Here is a 20,747-nt window from a genome sequence, read left to right as displayed (position 1 = left end):
TGGGACCACTTGAACTTCTCATGGCAATGGTCATATAGCCTGTTTGGATGGGGAGGTTACAGGATGTGTGTACATAACTTGTGCCTCCTGCTGCACAGTGTGAGGTGGACTAAGTACCTTGGCTTTCAAGAGAAGGATCTGTTTGGTGAACACCACAAAATTATGTTTTGATTTCAACTCGTTTCCATGTTAATGCAAGCAAATACAGTTTCTGTTCATGTAGCTGGCTAACGGTCTTTGTGGAAGAAACGTTGTGTGACCTCAGGCATCATCTGCAGATGACACTGAAGTGCTGTCGGTGCATCCATGGACCCAACAGCTGGAATCAGCAGAAGGGCAAACATGGTAACAGATCTTCAAGAAGTCAGGGGTCTGCATTAAAACCACAGCGTGCATCTCAAAGGTCAGCAATCTGCAGAAGTTGTAAATACGAGAATAATAAAAAAAAATTGCTGTAATTTTGACATGCCTAGTTCAGAGCTGCGTTAAGCTTTATGGTACAGAAGTGTTTTGGTTACCTTCAGGAAGCTGTTTCATAGTTTCATGAGCAGTGAAGAAGCCTACGAGGTTGAGACAATCCATAGAAGAGGCTTTGGAGACTGACAGTTTCTCTTTGCCCACTGCATAGCAGGGATTTGTTCATACAGGAGGTTGTTTACTTCTCCCGCCTCACACTGTCTACGCAGGCTAGATTTTTCTCTGGAGGTGGTGTCAGGTAAGCATCCACTGTCTGTCTACGGCAAAAGGATTTACAGCATCATTTAGCATCCTTTAAAGATAAATAAAAAAGACACCTTTTGCTGGTGAGGCTACAGAGGTAAGTCCTATTTCTTCCCATTATTTTCTCCTTCTTGTTACCTGTCTGTGTAGACAAAGTAGTAAGAATCACAGGAGAAGCTGTGCAAAACAAAAAGGACCTTTTGACCGTTTCCGAGACGGAGATGTGGATGGTGGGGCTCATTTCACCCAGGCTGAGCCGCCCCACCGGATGAGTCTCCCAATTTAAGCAGCGGAGGCTGTGCAAACAGAAATCAAGAGATGTAATTAAATTCCCCCTCCTTCCTGGTGACACACCTAGGGACAGACCTAAGGATTTTACCTAGCCTTTATCAGTAGCATTGACAAGATGAAAGGAACCGTGGCCCAAAACTTTGTTCTTTGCTTTTATAAGCAGGAGCAGCAGATGTTCTGCCCAGGGGCCTGGGAAAAACCTGACCTGAAAGCAGAGTATTTGGATTTTGGGGTAGCAGCAAACTCAGGAAATTCTACCCATGCACCAGAGGTTTTTTCCCTCAAGGTGGCACAAGAGGAACGAAAGTGTGACAAGCCGTGGTTATGGCGAGGGAAGCAGGTGAGAGAGCTGTGAATTTTGAACTGAAAGTAGCACCCTGCCCTCACAGCGGCAACCTTTTGGGCTCACGTAATCTCAGATTACAGCTGCTTTGCTGTATGCATCTTCATAACAGATGTTTTCTATTTAAAAAAAGAAAAAAACAAGGTTTCCCAAATAATCTACTTAGAACTGGAGTCTGACCCTGAGCTTTGTTATCCAATTAAATACGAAACACTATAAAGGTACTGTAATTGGGCTGTGTTACGTTTTTATAGTGTGAAAATTATGTCTTATACCAGAATGAAGAAATGCAACTTGTATTAGTGTTGTTTTCTTTACATTATAGTCTTGATTCAGTTTATTCCCAGCATTTTCTGAGCCATGAGATGATAGCAAAATACATTAATTTCCCATTAGATTTCCTAACAGGCAGAAATCAAAAGCAGCAAAAAAATGAAACTTCAGTCCATTCAGCAATTTTGCAGAATGCGTGGCAAATAGTCAGCAACAACTGCATTTTCTTTCTGCATTTATTCTATTTCATTGGTGCTAAAATGTAATTTCACGTTACAGGACTGAATGAACATAAAGATGACAGACAGGGCCATGGTCCTGAGCCCAACCAGTACAGTTTCTCCTGGGCTGCTGGTCTGCTGGATAATAAACCACAACACACCAATTATTAAGGTGCGTTATTATGCTCATCAACTCATATTTCTCCTTTCTATGTCCTGTTTGTCTCGGTGTTTTTGTCGTACCCCTCACTGTATCGTTCTCCCTCCCTAACCGAGGCGGGGAGGGAGTGCCTCCACGCCAACCTGGGATGTGGCGTCTTGGCCCGTGTCCACATTGCATAGATTCTGGATTTTGTTCTTCTCCGGATTGTGTACACAGCACTGAGCTACATGTGTTTCCACAAGCAGCAGCTTTTTGCCAAGAGGAGGAAGTTAAATAAGGAACCCGTCAGCGAGAGCCTGTTGCTCAATTAGCCGTATTGTCAGCAGCGCTTGGGCTGCGCAGTCCACGTACACGTTGCACACGGCAGAGCCCCGGGACGCCCGGGCTCCTCGCGGGTGGCAGCTCCCCTTGCCGTATGCCGGCTTCATGGACGATAAGTGAGGTTTTGGGATGAGAAAAGCAAGAACAAAACCAAGGAAATTTTTTTTCCTACCTGCCTAGAGAGGGGGAAGATGTTTTTCTCTACTTTCCTATCAGACACACGAGGAACGACTCAATATGATCCCAAGGCTATGACTACTACAAACACACTCAGATGAACAGAAGAATGTGTTTCCTTGCCAGGCAGTGCCTGCTTTGCCTTATCAGGACTGCGGCAGAGCCAGCTGGCTGTGCTCCAGATCCTTACAAAAGCTACAGAAGGAGGGGACCAGTTCAAAAGCATATATGTGAGCTCAGAGATGTTTTGCCACCTAATTCCCATACATTTCGATAACGTCTAAATCTCTCTATACTTCTGGGAGCCTGGGCTGCCTGTGAGCCCTGGCTGAGCACCTTACCTAAACCCTGGGCAGGGCCTGGATGTGAGCTGCCTGAAAATCAGTGCCCAGCGTTAGCCCTGGATATTTTCCCATGGGAAGGAGGGCTGCTGCAGCAATGCAGGAACTTCCTTCATCTGCCTGACGCATCCAGTTTGGGTCATTAAGAAAGCATTTCTCAATCAGGAGCCGAGGGAGTTAGGAAGCCCCAGCTGTGTTTTACGAGAGCTCGGCTATCTGCAGGGTGTTCCCCAATCGTGTCATTTTCTCCTCAGTTTGGAAAGAAGCCCTCCCTCCACACCGCCTCAGTGGGACACAGTGGGTTATCTGTAGCTGCTGGTTACATTGTGCTGGTGGGGTGTCCCACGGGGCTCATCAGCTTTTGCTAGAGCTGGTGGGACCTGGGAGATGTAAATAGGCGACACTGGTATGCTCCATGGGAAAACACCAGTTTGATGGAAGTCGGCCAGGTTTTGGGTACCACGGGCTGTCACACAGGTGAGAGTCTGGGCGCTTGGCCCCATCATGGTCCAGGTGTCACCACCTCCACTGCTCCAGAGCTGTGAAGTTGGCACCCGGATGTCCTAGGAGAAAACTGTTCTCCTGCAGAAAATTGCATATATGTTTTTCTCTGACTGGGAATGGCCTTTATTCCCTCAATGCAGTTTTTACTGTCAAAGGAGGATCTTAATCTCATAGTTTACACCTTAGAGACGATTTAAGCCTAAGTGAATCCTGTGGTCATAATGCCTGGGGGAGGATGTAGGTGTCCTGGTGCAAACCAGAGCACGACGCTCCCTGACAGGTGGCTATAAATCTTCAGAAAGGATGTAACTGGTTAACTTGAGCCATATGTTGAGATCCAACATGGAAGTGCACCCCTCTAGCAAGTGAAAGACTGTGGTTTTCTAATAAAGGAGCACCACAAATTCACACATCACGCATTTATGCCCTCTCCCTGGTGTAAATACCTATAAATACCAGCATTATGCTGACTGAAGCGTTTCTCAAGGAGGATTTCTCCAGCCTGGAAGTTTACAAACAGGCTCGGCAGTGTGTGTAACCTGTCTTGCCTCTGCACGCAGCAGCCTCGGCAAAACAACCTCCCTATCTGCCTGCTCAAGATGTGGCACCCACCGACGCTCCTCCCGCGGCGATTTTTCAGAGGGGGAGGAAAACATAGAGCTGCAAGACCTCAACCTGCTCTTCGGGTGCCGGCCGTGCACACACGTAGGGCCACCTCGCTCCTCTATCAGCCACGATCTTAAACACAGGCAGCCTTCCCCTGGCAGGGCTTTATGGGCGAAGCACCCTGCGTCGCTGCTCGACGGGTGCGCAGCCTCCCTCCGGCACCTGCGGCCGAAGGCGTGACTTGGCGGCAGGTAAACGCTGCCTCTCCCTGCCTGTCACCAGAGCCCCGTGCTTGCAGGGGAATTCAAGCCAGCGCTGCCGGCAGCGGGTGGCCCCGTCCCGGTGGCCCCCGGGGCCCTTCCCACCGCTGCGCAGCGAAGATGGTAGAAGAAGGTTTCGCCAAACTCTTCCAGAAAAGGTCGTTTTGCCGCTTCGCGCAGAAATATAAGCCCCTTGGAAGCAGCGAGCCGGAAGAGGAGGTGAGGATTGCCTATGCCTCTTTGCCTGGACCTGCTGAAATAGTTTGTGTAATTGGGGTTAATTTTGTCTACTTTGTCTGCTTTGTCCCACCGGTAACTTGATATTGCTGCTGCTGCTGCTGTACTCTCCTCTCTCTGCTCCGAGTTGTTCCCTGCACAACAGGGGACGAGATTAATGATGTTTACCAGGCAGCGCGGTGAGATGGGGATACTTGTTTCTATGTGATACGCCCAGGACGTATAGCTTAGACCAAAGTCCTGGCCAGGAACACTGTTCTCTGGACTGAGGAGGTTCAAAATTAACGAAACGCGTAGGAGAGCGACTGCCATGCGGTCCACGGGCGCTGTGTGAGGCTTTCTGGAGTGCTTGCACAAAATGCAAATGCTGTCTCAGCAGAAGGATAAATAAAAAGCGAGGCTAACCCTGTCCCCAGGGGCACCCCCTGCCACCGGTGCCCATCGCGGGTGGATGGGCTGTGACCCTCCGGCTGTCCTCTGTGCCGTTGCTGCAGTCATTACTGGTAACGAATGGCCAAGAAGAGCTTTAGCTCAGACCTGCAGAGTCCGCTTTGAAATATGCTTTCTTTTCTTGAAAAATGCTGGTGTATGAACATTGATTTCCCCTTCCCTGCTTTCCCTACCTCTCCTCGGTGCAGATGGACCAAAGAGTGGCCAGTGGTGGTTTAGGTGACACATTTGCTGTTCTCCGTGTTTTTTCGCCACAAAACCTTCAGGTCTGGGATTATCTTATTATCCTGTTTGCTCAGCACAGGGATTTCCATTTCTCAAGCCCCATTTTTTTCTCCCACATGACAGATTGGTTGGGTGCCCTCTCATGTAGACCCGATTTGTCTAATTCCTTCAGCATGTGGGGTTAGCCCTCAGTCCCAACAAGCACCATCCACACACTTTGAGATATTCATGTTATTTTCGGTGACTGTCTGACTGAGGTCTTTTCTCAGATGTCATTTCAGCTAATCCTCTGCTCTCTTCTGAGTCTCATCTTTCCAGTATGGGGGTTGGTCAGTGCTACAGGGAGAAGAAAGACATTGAACTCTTACCCTATGCACCACACAGCGCGTTGTGCGATGCTGCTCTACGCTACTCGAACATAGATCAAAATCCCAGGAAAGGAAGGTCTTGATGAGGTTACAGAAAGTATCTGTAATCTTGCCTTGATGGGAAGCTGAGATTTCTGATCATACATAGGCAGGAGGCCACTGGCAGTTAGTCTGACGTGTTCTTTGGTGGTACCATTTCTGTTGCACCAAAAGAAATAATGATACATATTTACTTCCAAACATAAACCCTTCTTGAATTTTAGCTCTAGTCCGTGCAGGGTATGATACATTTATAGCAGGACAGGGAAACGACCAGCGTTTTGGTGCAGGCGTAGGAAGTCGGCAGCAATGCGAAATGACAACAGGAACTTGATAAATCAAGAACGTATTCTCAGGTTATGATTTAGGCTGGTAAATGGCTCGCATTTCCTCTAAGGATGGTATTTTGCTTCTTTACTTGAAAATAGTTGCAGAGCACTTTCAATCTTATCGATCTTAAGTATTTTGGTCAAAGGGTTGTCCTGGGCCTTAAAGATGTGAGTCCAGGTGATCTGGTGGGACTCAAGCCAGGATAAATACACAAACTGTCGGTTGTGAAGGAAAAGCCCCAGTGCTGGTAACTGCGAGGTGATGGCCAGCTCACAGGCTCTGGCGATGGTGTTATCTGGAGATGGCAGAACAGTTAACTTTCACATCAAAGCACAAGCACAGCCTGTGTCTAGACTCTGCCGTATACGGTTTCAACTCTTTTTCTACAGTGGCCCATTCAGAATCACAGGGAATTTTTGTGGTGCTGATTTACAGTTTATGAGAACCGTGTGCTTCCTGCAGAAATCTGAAGAACATCCCAAGATTTTTCTTCTGAGCATCCAAGCTCTGTGTGTGTGTGTGCACGCACATGCACGAGCACACGTACCTCTGTGTGTGTGTGTATGTGTGTTTGAAAGTGAGAGAAAAACCTGTGCCCTGCATGGGTCACATCGCCTTTTCCCTTTGACCATGTACCAGGGTCACCCCCGTAGCACCCAGTGAACCCAATGGATACAGTCAAGGGCAGATTTCCCGAGGGGCTGCAGCTCTCTGCTCCCAATAGTTAGTAACCTGATGAGATGGGTGGGTTTTGTAATACTGTCCAGGGCAATCTGTCCATCTTCACGCCGTGGTGTGGCCTCCATTTCCACACACGGTGCCACTGGGAGAAGAGTTCATCACGGAGATCTACTGCCAACCCACCGGGGACCTGCTGTGTTCTAGGGGCTTTTTCTCTTGTTAGCTTTAGAAAGAGCTGGCTCCTACCCCAGGCACATCTGAGTCGTAGATTTTAGTGCATTAAGACCTTCTTCAGAGTTTCTTCAGAGCTGCTAGGACTTTTCCTTTGCAATTGTTCCATTTCTCCTCACCAAAACCCCTTTTGATCCTTTCCCCCACAACACGTGATCCATTCACGATTCAGTAGCCACGAGATGGAGTACGGGTATTTCCCAGCCCTGTCCTACGTTCAGGGCTAAATTACTATTCCAGTTTGGGTTGAGGCTTTTCTTCCTTTTCAGGTTTCACACCAATGAACATTTATCTCCTGGAGACTTTCAACAGGCTCCATATCCTCCTAGATATGCAGAGCATCCTTATCAGAATAGTTTTATTATCGTGCAGGCACCTATTTTTTTATATGCCCTCAAAATAAACTAAATAGTGCAGCTTTCCTTCCAGGTGAAAAAAGGAAGACCGTGGGATTGCCTCCGCACAGCAGTGACACAGACTTCACTTACACACACGTGTGTTTTCAGTCCCTTAGAGGTGTCCAGCCCGATTTCTCGCTTCTGAAAATCTTCCAGCAGGCAAGGAGTTAACTCCCTCCCTCCAGCTCCCCCAGGTTTTTGGGCTGTGAGCTGCAGCACTTCCCTCCCAGGAGACTTTATATACGAAGTTGCCTTAAGCTCTTGGGTTTTGGGGGTTTTTTTGGGCATGGGTAGGACTGGTTTGAGTGGGTGAGGAGGCTCCTCAACTGGGAGCTGCAGTGACTGGGTTTTCCTGCAGGGATGGCAATGCCGTCTTTCAGCTCAAGGGGCTTTGCTTTAGAGTCAAGGGAGCTGGAAGATCTTTTTTTTTTTTTTTTTTTTTTTTTAAAAAAGCCAGGTTTGAGCAGGAGCAAGAGAGCAGTGGGGGTGAGGGGAGTGGGACGTGCGGCTGGGGGCAACGAGCCCAGGGTTTGGGCACTGCCCACCCAGCCTGGGTCAGCCCTCCAGTACCCCTGGGGGTAACTTAAAATCCAGGGAGTAGTTTTAAAGCAGCTTTTCTGGAAACCCCTTGATTTTTGAACAATCAAAGTGTCTATTTTGAGGCTTATATCTGCAAACAGGGAGACCAGAGGCTTTATTTCACGTAGAAAGTCTGCAATTCTGTGATAAATGTGCAATGGGGGAGCGAGAAACTGTGTGAGAGGAGCCGAAACCACGGTGGTGGGTGGGAAACGGCTGGGGGCTCGGATAACGAAGCCCAGCGAGGCAGCCCCTCGCTTGCAGGGCTGTGGTTTGCTTTGGGTTGGTTTCTGCATGCTGCCTGCGCCCCTGAAACACAGGTCCTCTGCCTGCCACGTGCACCAAAAAAAGCAGTGCAAAGGGCTTTTGAGGGAATGGTTCGATTTATTTCTTTTAGTAAGGACGAAGAATATACAAGAAGAGGGCTTCTTTTTAGACTAAATAACCCAGCCCACTTTTGACTGGATTACAATACGTTAGCTGGTCCAAAGTAATATAAGATGGGGGGGAAAGAATATGCAAAACCTCAGTAAAGGCAGAGGTGGGGGGGAAATCCCGAGAACTGATCTTTTGGGCTGTTTGCCAGAGCATACAGAAAGGGCTACGGACTCTGCAGAAAGGCCCACGCTTTCCTCCTTCCCGCACGGGCTGCTCAGTGCAACAATTGATGGATTGTTTTGGGGCGAGGGATGCGGAGGCAGCGGCGCAGGTACCGGCAGCGCCGGGCATGCTCCGAGGTGCGCTGGGGCAGGCTGCTGCATGGCTCCCAGCCACGACGAGCTGCTCTTTACAGCCTCCAATATCTCCTGATCTTGCAAAGCAATAGATAAACTAATAATTTTTTTTTTTTTCCACTTCCTCCTGCCCTGCTGTATGGAGTCAGGTACTCTTGTGCTTGAGTTGTGCCTAACAGATAAAGGTTAAAAATGTAAGTGGATAAAGTTGATAGCCCACATCTGTTTTACAATGTAAACAGAAAAGAAAGTAATGCACAAGGGGTTAGTTTATGAAGAGGTTTGCTCAGGACACTGCCTGGTGCCTAACAGACATGGGGTGGGATGCATTTAGAGGCAAAGGGGCTCTGCACCGGCAGCACTCTGCAGAGGAGGAGGGAGATGGGGCTCTGCTGATGCATTTCCAACCTGTGCGTCGCTGAAGCTGTTTATCTGGTAGGAAAAGCTGTGCCACATTCATCCAGGGGAAATCACTTGCAGGTGTAAGTTAATCAATGCAAATTAACTCATCCCAATAAAGCTGGTCATTTCACAGCAGCCCCTACCTGTAAGGAGCATGGAGCTGCCGGTGTTTCTACTCATCCACAGCCAGCGCTGGCTGCGTACGGCTCAGGCACATCCATATGCTGTGTGCTTTTGTCATTTGTTTCCTCCACGCCTTTTCAAAGGTAAATATTAGTGATAGAGCTGGGCCCTGGCTTCCCCGCTGGCTCTGGGGGACTGTAGGCATGTTACCCTCGTGCCCAGGTCTCTTCTCACCCTTCAGCTCCTTTAATTAAAATTTAAACTGCTTTGAGGCAAGGCTGTACCTTGATACCTGCATGTGCCGTCAGCAGCCCAGAGGAGCCTGTAGAAACTGCGTTAATCAAATCAGCACAGTAATGAATGTAAGGTATGTTTCTGTACATGACAGCCCTGTATTTTCTTCCCAGCAAGTCCTTCCATCTCCTTAGATGCGTGGGTGGCTTTTGGTCTTGCAGGGTCTGGGAGTCAACAAAGTTACACGGAACTGATGAATTTGCACAAGTAGGACACACAAGTAGGAATAAATCATCAGTTTTAAACGTGGAAGGACTTTTTTGTCCCTTCTAGGGATGTCTGTTAAGGAAATGTTGAAATAAGCGTGGTGTCTGGTGCTAGTATTCCTCAAAACCGTGGAGAAGTACTGCAGGTTCTTTGGGCAAAACGTGGTCACGAGTGTGGGGGAAACATGGAAGCAGGAAAATCCTTGGAAATCTTGGGCAAATTGCTGGGGTTTTGGGAAGGCAAGTTGTTCCTGGGGCAAAATGACTTCTAAATGAGCACTGCATAGACCAAGGGATCACAGCAAATTCTTCTGCGTTTCCGCCGGGAGCAGGTCGGTGCCAATATCTCATCTGTTAGCAGCTGTGCTGTGGGTCAGTAAACAGCACTAAAAAGGAGGCTGCACCATATGGAAGTGGAAAAAGCCTTTTTAAGGAGCAGGGCTTAGAGATGCTCCTGTCTCATCTGCTACGAGCTCTCCAGAAGTCACAAGACAGAAACCAATTCTGTGCGCCAGCATGAGCGAACAGCCAAAGAGATTTTCTGCATTTATCTCAGGCTTTAGATTGCAAAACACTGGATGTTCCTAGAAACCTGAATATTCATAGAAGGGCTAATTCTCCAAATACCACTGCAGGCACCTCTGAAGTCCTCCAAACCCTTACTCAGGTGCTGCTATAAGCTGGACCTGAACGTTTCCCCCAGCAAACACCCCAGGGTGCTGGTAGCGGGGACCCGGTGCCAAATTCCTCCCGCCCTGTCGGGTGTGAGCTGGCCGTGGGGCTGAGCTCTGCCGGGGCTGAGCACCACGCTCTCTCGGGATCCCTCTCTTAATGAACACACGCTCTTGTGCTTTATGAATGAAGGTAAGTGGGAATGGATTTTCCTGTCCCTCGGGAAGGGTGAGATTTCTCCCTCTCTGTACTTACCCTGCAACAGGGGTCACGCTGCCTCCATCATGTGCCTGGCTGAGATTTCAGGGGATGCTGCTGCTCTGGAAAGAGCATTTTGGAAAAGGAGATGAGGGATCTCGAAAGGGAAGAGAGGTTGGGGTGTGGAGCCCCCGGGTGCTGGGAGCCTGGCACAGCCCTCGGGCTGCCTGGATGGGGCAGGAAGGGTTTGTCCTGCTCGGAGGCATTTGCGGAGCCGGCAGTGGAGGAAAACAGCTGTGGAGATGGCAGAGGAGACTTTTGCTTTCTCCCACTGGCTCAGAGATTTTTCTAGCTCACATTTTCTGTTCATTTATTATGTCTTTAACAAGGGAAAAGGTTTTTTTTCCTTGCTCTGAGCATTGAGTATGCAGTGGGCTGTGAGACACTAGCACGGAAAAATGTTCATCTCAGGCAGGATACCTGCAAACAGCAGAGCCCAGCATGTTTTTCTGACCACGGCGGTGGCGTGCGCTTCTCTTTTTGGTAATCCAGCTGCTAATAGCCTTTCTTCCACTACAAGAATGTGCACCTGGCTTTGAGGCTGTAATAAGGATTAATTAGTGAATGGTGTAAAGCACTGTGACTTAGGAAGTGTTCTAGCTAACTGTGAAGTCACACAGCCGGCAAGGGGAAGGAAGGGAATGGGATTAAGGGAAGAAGCAAAGAGATGCTGAAATGCTTTTATTAACTGTGCTCTTGCCTAACGATTGCTTTATCTCGTTTACTCAGACCCATGAGGTGTGTGAACTGAAAATAATTGAGCAGGAGAAGGAGGTGACAGTTCTGCCCCCAAAAGACGCGTGTAAATGCCATAAAGAAGACTTGGCAAAAGCTTTAAACGTAAGGGTTTTTACAGGTCTTTGTGAACATTTACGCAGTCTGTGTAATCCGACTGTGGGAAGAGACTGAGCAGCAAAATTGGTCTTTGGTTTCACGTGCAAACTCCTGGAGTGCCCAACTCCTCTGCCTTTACGTGGGACGAATCCTCACGCTGGCTGTATCTGAGGCTCAGCATTAGGCATTTGTGCTTCACTTTGTCCCGGGGAAGGATTTCACTGAAGTGAGTGGCTCTGTGAGCTGCAGGTGAAAGAGTTCAATTGTCCAGCCTGGAAAACGAAGCACGGGCAGTGCTCTGCCAAGGCTGGCGGAGGAGCCCCGGGCACAGGTTGCACAGCTCATCCACTCAAATTATCGGCAGCTCCTTGGAAAACGTTGTGCAAATGCATGCAGCACTTTTTCCCTGCTTTTCATGGCAGGCTTCATTTCAGAGGCAAAACTCATCCCATTTATTGCCCTGAACGACTTCTCAAAGGCTTGCTCGCAGCTTGAATTGTTAGATATAAATCCACCTCGCCATCCCTACCCCAAGCAAACAACGAAGCTGTGGCCATCGCCTGGTTCAGCTCGTGCTGAGAGCTGTTTGCCCTCGCAGAGTGGGGAGATCAGCCCTGGCAGGGATGTTTGCGGTGGCAGGACCGGCCGCTCTGCCCCGGCCCCACTCGAGCTTCCCCACAGCCGCAGTGTGGATGGAGGGACACTGGAGCTTGGGAAGGAAACTCCGGTTACTCGATCTGCACTGGAGTTTGCCCTTGGGAAAAGAAACAATCCGATGTTATAACTCATGCTTAACCCCATGCATGAAAAATAGATGGAAATTTAGAAAGGCTGAGTCCACATGATGAGGGAAAGCTATAATGCTTAGCAATATTTTGGTGTCTGACCTTGCTATTTTTTTAAATCCAGGCAAAATAGATGTTATTCCTTCTCCGTTTGTTCTCTTTGAATTTTGTCAGGGTATTTTTATTTTTATTTTTTCTTTAAATGTACAGTGAAACCAGAAATCAATTCTTTCCCTTACTATTTTAGATTTCTAATTTGTCATGTATTATATGGTTTCTCACTTGTGCAAATATATTTTTTTTTTTAATTAACTTGTGCTTACTTTATGGGTTTCTGTGATGGTTGATGGTAAAGTTTTATAGTTTAACAAAGATAAATACCTAAACAGAAAAACAGTGGATAGATTTATTTTTTTATAGGGAACCGAACCGTGAACATTTTGCCCAGTCTACTTACAGGTTTTTAACATAACTTTGCCTTAAGAAGTTTTCTATAACTGTTCTACAATATGTAATGTTTGTTTTGGTTTTTTTTTAACTTCCCTCTAGGTTGACTTACAAACCGGACTCTCTGATTTTTCTGTGCTACAGCGCAGGTTAAAACATGGCTGGAATGAATTTTCAGTAGAGAATACAGAGCCGATATGGAAGAAATATCTAGACCAGGTAAGGATTTTCCACACAGATTCTCATGTCCTGGCAGAACCCCCTGGCTGAGTTGGCCTGAGCATGTTTCTACATTGACATATTCAGGGTTTCTACTTCCACAGATTCCGCCTCGGAACAGGCTGTGCCCCAGGTACAGAAACTGTCTGTTCCCCTGGGAAAGCCATTGTGAGATTCAGATGCGGGGTCATTTAATGCGAAGATAACACCTTAAAATAAAAATAAACCTTTTTATCTCCACACAGCCAACAAATCAAAAGCCGTAGATCAGTGACCTGATTTCTGGAGCATACTTATTCCCTTTAAGGCAAGTGATAAAATCATGAAAGGTTTGAGGAGAACCAGGAAAGCCACTCTGATTTCAGTTACCCCAGTGAAGGAAAGCCCTAAACCTCCAGCAAAGCAGAGGCAGTTGTAGAGCTTAGGTGAGTGTTAGTGTCTCTAATGCAATATATCGGTAACGGATACCTTCACACACGGTGCCATGCGCTGTGAAGATCCGTGATTTCAAATCAGCTGCCCCCAAAAAGCCAGGTGTGGTATTTGCTATCTTGTTTTTCCCCAGCTGAGTTATCCTTGAGTTTTGCTTTTATTAACTGGTTCTCATCAGTATTTAATGCATCTTTCACCTCTCTTTTAGAGCTTTTCATCAAACAAGAAGGTTCTTTTTTTTGTTTGTTTATTTTCAACCAGGAATTTGACTGATTTTCTTCTTGCTTAGCTGGATCATGAAGATTTTAGTTGTTTTGAAAGATTTTATTTTTATTTAATGGGTTATTCCTTTTTTCCTGTGTGATCAATATTCTTTAAGCACTTTGTGATCATCACTAAATCTCTTCAAGGATTCTTTTATTCTTAATAAAAAGTGAGATGGTGCTTTTTTTCTGCTCATCCTTAACAAGTTGTTTCTCCTACGGGGACACCAAATGAACTCTTCAGCACATCTCTGATCCTTCCACAACCTGTCAGTCTCTCTGGAAGAGCTGCTTGCAGTCCCACACCATTCACACCTCTGCACTTGAGCACCGTCCCTCAGCAGCCACTTGATGTGGCTTCTTCCAGCTGCTATTTTGGTAAAGCATCCCCTTCAGCCCAGTCTTTCTAAAGAGAAATGAAGGGGGCTTTCACCTTTGGCTTCAGGAGGGAATAAATTTAAACGTTGGCTTTCCTATTGTGCATCGCTATGCTCCTGTTACCCAGAACAGGCAGTCTTGCCTTTGCCTGACTTAATTCCCCTATGTCAATTCCCACATTAGCTAAACAGAGCTGTAACTTTCTCAGGTAGGAGAAAGCTCCTTAAAATCTGTGCTAAAAAGTGAGGATCTGACTCCCGCAGTGCTGGGTACAGTGCAGAGTTTGGCAGATTAATTAAAGGAAAAAAAAAAAGGAAGAGGATTTCTGGTTTCAAATTCTAAAAAGACAATACAGTTTTTGTTCGTTCTTATCTTGCCTCCAAGGAGCTTTTAGAGTCAGCCCTGCGCTGCAAGTCTGCAAAGGCACGCCTTGCCTGTGCAAGCAGAGGAAAAGAGAGGCAACTCGTGTCTTTTGGTGTGAGCCTCTGCCTTGTCCTGCTGATCCCTGATGCCGTCTGTCCCCTGTACGGGTGCAGGATCCGGCTTCAGCCCAGCCACAGGTGCTGCACCCGCTCTGTCTGGGCAAAGCGATGCTGCTGTCATGAGCAAGGAGGATCTCTGCAGCCAAACCGCGTGTCTAATCCTTCCTGAAGAGGTCTGAGGCCAGCTCAGCTTCGTCAGTGCCATACTTAACTTTATATTGCAGTCTGTTTTCTTTTTTTTTTTTCAGTTTAAAAATCCCCTCATTCTCTTGTTGCTGGCTTCCGCTCTAGTAAGCGTCATCACGAAAGAATACGAGGATGCCGTGAGCATTGCCATGGTAGGTGGTACCTCTCCTCCAACCCAACCCTTCGCGCTCTGAAGCTGGTGTGCCACGCCTGTAACGCCTCTTTGTTCGCAGGCGGTGCTCATCGTGGTCACTGTGGCCTTCATTCAGGTACGTCAGCCACAGCTCGGCTCCGCAGCCGGGGCTGTCGTGAGCGAGCCCTCTGGTGTAACTTGGCTTTCTTCTCCTTTCTCATTTTAAAAGGAATATCGCTCAGAAAAATCTCTGGAAGAACTTAACAAGCTGGTGCCCCCCGAGTGCAACTGGTGAGGCATGCCTGCTTCAGTGGGTTTTAGCGGGGTTTGGGTTGTGAGGGCAGAACCGACTGGTGAAGAAAATTACTTCAGGTTGTCATGCACGTAATGAGAACCCGGTCTCTGGAGGGGTGGCACCGTGTGTGGGTGCAGCTGTAAGTCACAGTGAAAGGGGATGGAAAAACTGATTTTTTTTTTTTGAAGTAGGCACCCAGTGGAATTGAATAAATGCTGAGAGACAGGAGGGTCCCAGAAACATCCCGTTCCACACCCCGCATATGTGTCCCTGCAGCCTCTTGCGTGTCGCTGACTCCCCATGCAGGAAAAACCTCACCCGCATATTTTTTTGGCTTTAGGGTAGTTTTGCCCCCAAGAGATTGGCACAAAACAGCGTATGAGCAGAGGTGTACATGGGCCGGGTTTCCTCGCCCACGCCTGCCCGTTGCTGTACGTATGTGCCGGGTACCGGCACACCAGGCGTTTCGGTGCAGATTGGCCGCAGGCGAGCGCAGCCACGCCATTGCCCATGGAGCAGTCGTAGGGTGTATCAGATACCGCTTCCCTGGCTGCTTTGATGTTCGGTATCAATGCTTTAGATTACAGGAAACACTTTTCCTATTTATGCCTTTGCAAATCAGTTTTGTCACGGCCAACATAAATAAGCTGTGAGGCTCAGAGAAACCTTGTGCTGCAAAAGCAGTGTGGGGTTTTCTTCTGGTCCAAAGTTCACCCAGGTTTGGATCTTATAAATGCCACGGTTTGTTCTTTATTTATTTATGATATGACGCCATAATCATCTAACCACTTGAAAGGCTGTACTTTTAATACATATTGAAATGCCAGCAGTAGTTCTAGCTTTAAAAAGCTTCTTTTTAGGTTAAAGAATCTGCATTTCATTATTTAAAGTGTAAGCCACGGAAAGCACATCTTCTTGTCACTCCTATCTACTGTGTAAGTACTGTTTAAGTCACTGGCTGAAATGCAAGTCATCTGTAACCTGCCCATCTGTTTATGCATTAAAACTGAGCCCAAACTGAACATAATCATCTCTCCTCGTCATTATGAAGATTTTATGTTCTTATTTACATTGGAAGCTCTTTGGGGCAGGGCTCTTGCTTTTTTGCCAGTCACATTCCCAAGCCTGCAGAAGGAATAAAAACCTCACAGCCTGGTTTCCTATCTTCTTTTTTCCATTTGTCTCATGTAGCCTAAGGGAAGGAAAACTGCAGCATCTTCTAGCGCGAGAGGTTGTGCCTGGAGATATCATCTATCTGTCTGTTGGCGACAGGGTTCCTGCGGACCTGAGGCTGATAGAGGTAAACACAGCTATACATACAAGAGCCTGGTTTGGAAATTTCTTGTCTTAACGGTGCCAGAAATGTGTCTTTTTGATTAGGTTACAGATCTGCTGGTGGATGAATCCAGTTTTACTGGAGAAGCTGAGCCTTGCAACAAGACTGACAGTGTATTACTGGAAGCTGGAGACATAACCACGCTGAGCAATGTTGTTTTCATGGGGACCCTGGTGCGATATGGGAAGGGAAAAGTGAGTCCTGTCATCTTCGATCTTTTCCTCGACATTAGCTACAGAATCTGTAGATTTTTTCATCCCTGTCTCTCTTTTTTCCTTTTTTTCAGGGCGTAGTTATTGGGACGGGTGAAAATTCACAGTTTGGAGAGGTATTCAAAATGATGCAAGCTGAAGAGGTAAAGAAGTCTATGTCTGTGGAAATGGTGGATGTTCTGGATGAAAGTTTGTGAGCAGGAGCGATCCCAAGAGTTAATGCACTGTGTTCATTTCTGTTTCTGCTACAAAATGCCTGTGTGACTGAGGGACATCGAAGTGCTGTATCCAAAAAAGAAGGTTACAAGCAGGATTTAGGCTTCTAAATCCAGACTTGTGATATTTAGCTTGTTTCTAACCTTGTAGTCACCTAAACATCATGGTTTCTTCTTTTTATATTTCACACACACGCACTTTCCATGAGGTATATCAATTTTTTTACTTCTACACGTGCCAAAATTTTGTGGGTCAGATCTCTGAACTAATACAGATGAGGGTCTAGGAATTAGTTAACTCTTGATCCATTAACACTAGAAATCACAGGAAAGCAGAAGCAAACCACTATGCGAGATTCTGTGATGCATCTGCAGCGCTGATGCAGATCTGTGATGCTCTGCAGTGCTTCAAAGTGCTGCTGCAGAACAGGAGCTCGGGTCTGGTACCCTCCTTGGCCTGAAATTCAGACCTCCCAAACCCTATCACCTCCCAGGGTCCATCCTGCACGTCAGCTTGGGGTCGCTCTGAGCTGGCTTGGTGGAGGAGAAGGGTCTGCTCAGGTCTGCCAGGTCACGGAGAGACTGTGACCCTGGCCTGGAGAGGAGAGCACGGACCATGGGGATGGGGGTCCAGACTTTTTATCCCTGTCCCAGAGGCTTTGCACATACATTATCCAGTCCTGGATTCGATCGCTAAGGTCCTTCCCAGATTTAGCCCTTAGTCTGTCTCTACCTTGGCTCCCCAGCTGTAAATGAATATAATTCTCCTCTTCTCCCACTTTTTTGCCTGTCTTGAGTGCATTAAGGCAGACTCTCTCTCCCTGTGGGACAGTCTGTGTTGGGGGTTTGGGACGGGTAAGCACTGGGATATATCAGGCAGCTGTAGGAACCACAGTAATGATAACCAGGACCGTGTAGGTCAGTCGTTCTGGGCTGACCATCATCTTCTCATCTCACCTAACAAGCAAAGAAAACCAGCTATTCTCTAATGTTTCCAGACTCCCAAAACACCTCTCCAGAAAAGCATGGACAGACTGGGGAAGCAACTCACTCTTTTCTCCTTTGGCATAATCGGTGAGTCGGACGCAGCGCTCATACTTGCGTGGTCAGCTGGGAAAGCTCTCTGTGCTCCAGGGCCACTTTTTCCGAAAGTACTTTTTGATGTGGGTTACCTGAACTTCGGGCATTCAAGCAGAGACACCCTGAAGGAGAGATTTGGGGGCCTCACTGCATGCTCAGTTCTCCAACAACAGCTAAAGCAAGTTAGAGATTTATGAATTTCTTGAAGTTTTTTAATCAGATGGTTTTCCCCCGCCAGGTTTAATAATGCTCATTGGCTGGTTACAAGGGAAGCACCTCCTCAGCATGTTCACGATTGGAGTTAGGTGAGGACTGGAGAGCACCTTTCTCTTTGATTTCTAATGAAACATGTCTCCGAATTCCCTGTTCAAAACAATGGACATTTTACAAAAGAGAACTTGAGTAAGACCCTTCATAAATATGTATTGATCTTGCATTGGTGAAATTAATATGAGCTTTACAACAGAGTTTAGGGAAAAAAAAAGTTTGCGGGTTTATTTAATTTTGGAAATTGGTATTTTGAAAATCTACACTGGCACTTCCACCTCATCCTGCTGTGAATGTCCTTTCCTATCTGTACTATGAATTTAGTGGGAGTGTAGCAACAGCAAATATTACTCTTTGCTGTTCTTACTGGATTTACGTCTAAAGATAGGAATGTACATTTTATATGGCATAAAAAGCATGCACAACCTCTTAATCAAACATAATAAACCATGTGTTTTTAGTAGTACCCATAAAACCTGTTGTTTGGTGTTGTCATGGCTCTAAAAATCAATCCTTTTAAAAAAAAAAAAAGAACAAAAAAGTTTTCTATGGAAATAAAAATAAAACCACAGCTGAGGAGATAACAGACAGCAAACCGGCTCGGTGCCCACCTTCCTGTCTCCTAGGGGGATGCAGTAGCAAAGAAAAGTGGTTAAGCCTGAGTTTTGGAGAGCAGCCTATGGTTTCGAAAGTCCTCCTTGATTGCTTTTTGCACATACCTGGAAGTGTTCAGAGTTACCCAAGGAATAACTAAGGCACAGATACAGACGGGGTCTGGATTTTTCTAGCATGTCAGGTGTTGCAGGTTTTGATGTTGCTCTGATTCAGTGTGTGCAGCACGGGGACATCTTGGGAGCTGATTCTGTCCCGCCATAGTTTGTACCCACATGTAAGAGAGGAGATGAGGGGCTGCGTGTGGCCAGGAGCCAGTAGCTAACGTGTGAGCCATGACGCCAAGCAATATTCAACTTCCGTCTTCAGAAAGTTAAATAAATGAAATCAAATCCAACTCCTAAATCCCTACTTAGCCAGAAATTAATGCTCTTTGCTAATGTAAAGAAGAAAAGTAATTGCTCTCATTATCCAGAAAAAAGTTGAAGGGTTGGATAAATATCCTGCTTTTGTATTTACAGTGTGCCAGGAGTCCCAATGGTTAGCTCTGCACCCTCCCACTCAGGATACGCACGTATAAGCAGGAGAACTCACCCCATGGAAATGTCCCTTTGGCACGTTTTGGTCGGTATTTGTAGTTTGACCCCTGTGTTGAAGCTGTTGTGTTTCTGCTGTCCCCAGCCTGGCAGTGGCTGCCATCCCGGAGGGCCTTCCCATCGTGGTCACCGTCACGCTGGTGCTGGGCGTTCTCCGGATGGCCAAGAAAAGGGTGATTGTGAAGAAGCTGCCCATAGTAGAAACCTTAGGTAAGGCTGCAAAGGGGCCACACAGCTTGGTCATCTTCCAGGCTTCAAAATCTGAACTGAATAGCAGTGGGCTGGCCAAGCGAGCCTTGGTCTGATTAAAAAAGAACAAAACATGGAATGTGCTTACTGGGCCAGAGCAACCCACTCAGACTTAAATACATTTTCTACCCTGTGTTCCTCACCCTTTTCCCTTATTTTAGTGATTTTAACACAGGCAGGTGCTAGGAATGGTGCAAGCCAACCCATGGCATTGGCCGATGGGGAGCAGAGCCCCTCTGCAGACATGCATGCCCTGCTTGGGTTGAAAGGCTTGGTTTCTCCTTCCTTCCTATTCTGTGGGATCATCCTGCAGGTCCATCCTGTCCACTTCTTCAGTGTCTAGCTAAAAAGTCTTGCAGCCCCTCAAGTCGAGCCTGGCGGCATAAAGAAAACCATTTGCCCTTCTGCAGCCTGTGTGGCCATCTCCCGGATATCCAGAGGGTCATGGAAAATAGGGACAGAGAGGACCTTGAGAAGGCATCCAGCCCATCCTCACAACTGCAGGGCAGAACGAACTGTAATGAAATTATTCTTCTGCCTTTCCTTATCTTCAAATTGGCCCTCATCCCCAGGTCACTCTATTCCAGGCTTTGCTACTCTGACCTTGGTCAGTATGGCCATTATATGAAGGAGAAGACATGTTGTGCATTTAGTACCACTCATTAAAAAGTACACTAAATGCCAAGCCTGGCCCGTGCAGTTGCAAATATCTGCTGAGTAGCCGGATCCTTCAGCTAAAATCTGTCTCCCTTGGAAATGCTGCTATTGTTTGAACTGCCCTTGTTTGTTCTGCAGTTAAGGAATTTTATCACCCTTATTTTATTGTATCTGCCCTGACCCAGGACATCTGAAATGGCCTTATCTCATGAAGAATTTCATTCTGGCAGGGCTGCGCCCAAATAGGCGTAACTGCCAGATGCCCGGGTGCTCTGCAAGACAGCCTAAGCACGGCAAAAACTGTACTCTCCCACACATTAATTGTGCCATGTCTGTTAAACTTCTGAAAAGGAGAAAAATAATCCTTCTTCTTTATCTGAGTCATTAACTGTAAATAATTAAAAATATTGAAGGTGATAGCTTTGCTCTGTGCTAATCCTTCAAAATTGTAATTAATTTAATCACAGCCCAATCTGCTTTATTTTCTCCAGGCTTTTACCTGGTGGTCGTCATGCTCACCAGGTCTGTGCCCAAGCCATGTGGTCATCTCCAGAGCCAGGAAGATATTCAGACTTAGAAAGGAGCTGGAGTCTGATTCTTTTTTGCATTAAAGTCATTTTTC

At 46.9% G+C, this 20,747-nt stretch overlaps 1 protein-coding gene across 1 annotated transcript in view; it reads left to right on the top strand.

Moving 5' to 3' along the window:
• The first annotated feature begins 4,340 nt into the window (after positions 1-4,340).
• The window catches only part of ATP2C2 (ATPase secretory pathway Ca2+ transporting 2), a 28,411-nt gene continuing 12,004 nt past the window's right edge, over positions 4,341-20,747 (top strand). Inside the window, exons 1-12 of the mRNA XM_050903793.1 lie at positions 4,341-4,439; positions 11,177-11,287; positions 12,616-12,732; positions 14,536-14,625; positions 14,707-14,742; positions 14,836-14,897; positions 16,093-16,201; positions 16,282-16,431; positions 16,524-16,592; positions 17,663-17,738; positions 17,983-18,049; positions 19,305-19,429. Of these exons, the coding sequence (XP_050759750.1) occupies positions 4,341-4,439; positions 11,177-11,287; positions 12,616-12,732; positions 14,536-14,625; positions 14,707-14,742; positions 14,836-14,897; positions 16,093-16,201; positions 16,282-16,431; positions 16,524-16,592; positions 17,663-17,738; positions 17,983-18,049; positions 19,305-19,429 (1,111 nt within the window). The remainder of the gene's footprint in view (positions 4,440-11,176; positions 11,288-12,615; positions 12,733-14,535; positions 14,626-14,706; positions 14,743-14,835; positions 14,898-16,092; positions 16,202-16,281; positions 16,432-16,523; positions 16,593-17,662; positions 17,739-17,982; positions 18,050-19,304; positions 19,430-20,747) is intronic.

This window comes from Gymnogyps californianus, chromosome 12, assembly GCF_018139145.2.
Source record: "Gymnogyps californianus isolate 813 chromosome 12, ASM1813914v2, whole genome shotgun sequence".
Classification (NCBI taxonomy): Eukaryota; Metazoa; Chordata; class Aves; order Accipitriformes; family Cathartidae; genus Gymnogyps; species Gymnogyps californianus.
Note: the sequence above shows the minus strand (reverse complement) of the source record. Positions and strands in the feature narration are given on the sequence as shown.